Genomic DNA, 2,840 nt, shown 5'->3' with positions numbered 1-2,840 from the left:
CATTATAATTATTTCAAGAACAATTCAGAACTACAGGGTAATTTTTGTACAAACAATTTCAAGGAAATACTTGAAACCGAAGTCACTATCTAATACAAAACTACTAAATACGGTATTGCTGTTGGAAAAATTTATTGATTATCACTCCAATGATGTTCCAGTGAAGATTTTGAAGGTTCAGGAAACCCCTTCCAGCCTTAAAAACAGCTTATACTGACAGACCTAGTATATGTGAAGCAAAGTGATTGGAACATTTACCTTGGCTTTCACTAAAAGCCCATAAATATTTGTTGTGGCTCCCAGGGTACAAACAAACTACGAACAGCGAAGTAGAAAATTGGTTTAATGAACATTCACATATGACTGTTGCCAGACTCATACTAATGTAGTGTGCTCGTAGCATGTGTTTAGGATAAGGAAGAGAGTCTTAATACAGCTGTTAACGGAAAAATATAAGAGATGGAGCAGGGTGGTCGCTCGTAAACTTCCAGAGCTTATAAATAACTGAACTTGCCCAGATGCCGAATCACGAAAAGTGAAGTAACCCATGACCTGTTCATACATCATGCCTGCTAATGTCCAAAAATTCCATTAAAAGAGTTCATGAAAACCTCTTCTTAATGTTTGGACGCGGGAAAACTTAAAACTGAGCAAAAACTCATCGTCCTTCCATGTCTGCATTCTCCGCCATATTCGTTTTGAAGGAAAATTGGTACTCAGTCTCACTCGGCCAAATTTCTTAACTGGGGCAAAACTTAAGGCCCCTGAAGTTACCCCTGAAGGGCAAAACTGGGGCGATCATGTAAACTCGGTTCCAGACCTCGCTGCCAGCCGCCCCCTGACCTATACCAACACCCCTCCTCTCTCTCTTACACATGTAACGGACACCTCCCTAAAACCTCCTAAAGTACTTTCCTCAAGTGTTGGTCCTTACCGTTTTTAATTGTTTTTCTTGGGGAGTAAGATAGTAAGGAGAGTAGTATAGCATGCACAGGTTAGACCTCGTTTTTGAAGTGAGATCTCATTAGTATGAGTTGAAGCAAATAAATGTCTATAACATCATCTTTATCTCATGAGTAAAATGCGGTAGACTCTCATCAAGATAACGTCAGGAGGTATACGAGCTATTTTTAAGTAGTGTCTAGTATTTAACAATTATTCCTCGAGCCCGAGTGGCCTCTGAGTGAATAGCCTATAAGGCCTCATGGGCTATTGACTCAGAGGCCATAAGGGCGAAAATCCAACTAGTTGGTCAAAAATATCGAGACAAGACAACTTCAGCTAGCAAAACGCGATTCAGCTGCCATTGTTTTGGTTTTTAAAGCCGGCGGTTTTCGCTGCTAGTGTGCTATAACATATAACCTAGTAGTAGCTCAACCAATCAGAACGTCACGCAGCATTGATAATACACCACTTGTTAGATTTTACTAAAAGCAGTTATTCTTACATTGATGATGTAACTTGCAGGGATCATGTTCTTATTTGGTTAGTATGTTATCATAGTCTATTTTATTGTCCATTGCAGAAAACCTTTTGGCTTAGGTCCGGTTCACTACTAAGGTGGACATATCTCCTCTGGTGCCGATACCAGCGGGGTCCGCCCTAGAGAGAGCTGACAGCGCAGCTGAGCTGCCTGAATATATACCTTCTACAAAAGCACTCTACCTTTTTCTCCATTAACTACCTTATTTACTTTCTTTCTTACAGCCGGATGGGACAGAACTGTTTCATTTTGTTGATGGATATCCATCTTGGGATGCCTACCTCACAAGCATGATGGCAGATGGTACATGGGGTGATCACGTGATTCTACACGGCGCGGCAAACTGTTTTGAAACGTGCATCCACGTGATCAGCAGTGTGCCGCATCGCCATGACGTAATGATCTGTCCAGAGTTTGATGTTACCGGTAGCAACCGGCTTGTGCTGGGTCACTTGCACGAGCTTCACTATGTTAGCCTTCTTCCTTATGTCTGATTACACTTCACTTCAAGAGTTCTGGGCCGAGTTGTTCAAAGCTAGGTTAAGATAACCCAGGGTAAGTGCGAGATTTGAATTCAGATTTGAAAGCATAAAAAGCATTTCAGTTTTAATACTTTTTGTCTACAAGTTGCTGATTGGAAGCTAACAGGGAAAAATAACAGAGAAAATTATCCGAGAAAACGCTTTTGAACACAAGGAAAAGAAACCGGGGTTAAATTTAACCCCAGGTTAACCGCTAATTGACCTTCGAACAACTGGGCCCTGAACTCGTGATATCAAATTCAACTCACTTGAGTGAAACAAAATGCACCTTAATGCGGCTTCAGGAGCAAAAATCGGGATGAGAGAGACCGTAACTGGATACTTTTTCCAGTAATGGGGTTGGTTCCATCGAAATAACCAAATGTGCTATTTTTAGCACAAATTGTGCCATCGTGCGACACGCGCGCGCATTTTTTGCGAGGGCGCCGCGTAAAGGTCCGTATGAGATGAATATTCCATTTCTGTCATAATTGCCTCCTCTAAATTTGAGGGGGAAAGTTAACAAAAACAACGGATAATATTATGGTTAATATTCCTCAAATATATCTTTGAATTCGTGATAAATACAGTTCTATCTACCCTGAAGATGGTCCATGTTCGACTCGCGGCTAAGCTATTTTATCTTAGTTGTATAATTTTTTTCGGTTTGTTTTTGTTTTTGTTTTTCGTAACATTTTCCCCTTGGCTTGTTTTCCTTTATTCTTACTGCTGGTCCATTACAGCCTCTAGAGGTTTTTGCAGTAAACGTATTTCTGGTGATGTTTACATAATAATGGCTCATTCTGCAATCGAGATATGAAGCACGTAAAAAGTTA

At 40.6% G+C, this 2,840-nt stretch overlaps 1 protein-coding gene across 1 annotated transcript in view; it reads left to right on the top strand.

Annotated features, from left to right (window-relative positions):
- LOC140931303 (uncharacterized) overlaps positions 1-2,136 on the top strand; it is a 44,134-nt gene extending 41,998 nt beyond the window's left edge. The window contains exon 8 of the mRNA XM_073381085.1: positions 1,708-2,136. Within this exon, the coding sequence (XP_073237186.1) occupies positions 1,708-1,977 (270 nt within the window). The 3' untranslated portion in view covers positions 1,978-2,136. The remainder of the gene's footprint in view (positions 1-1,707) is intronic.
- Positions 2,137-2,840: the final 704 nt, after the last annotated feature.

Source organism: Porites lutea, chromosome 3, assembly GCF_958299795.1.
Source record: "Porites lutea chromosome 3, jaPorLute2.1, whole genome shotgun sequence".
NCBI lineage: Eukaryota > Metazoa > Cnidaria > Anthozoa > Scleractinia > Poritidae > Porites > Porites lutea.
Note: the sequence above shows the minus strand (reverse complement) of the source record. Positions and strands in the feature narration are given on the sequence as shown.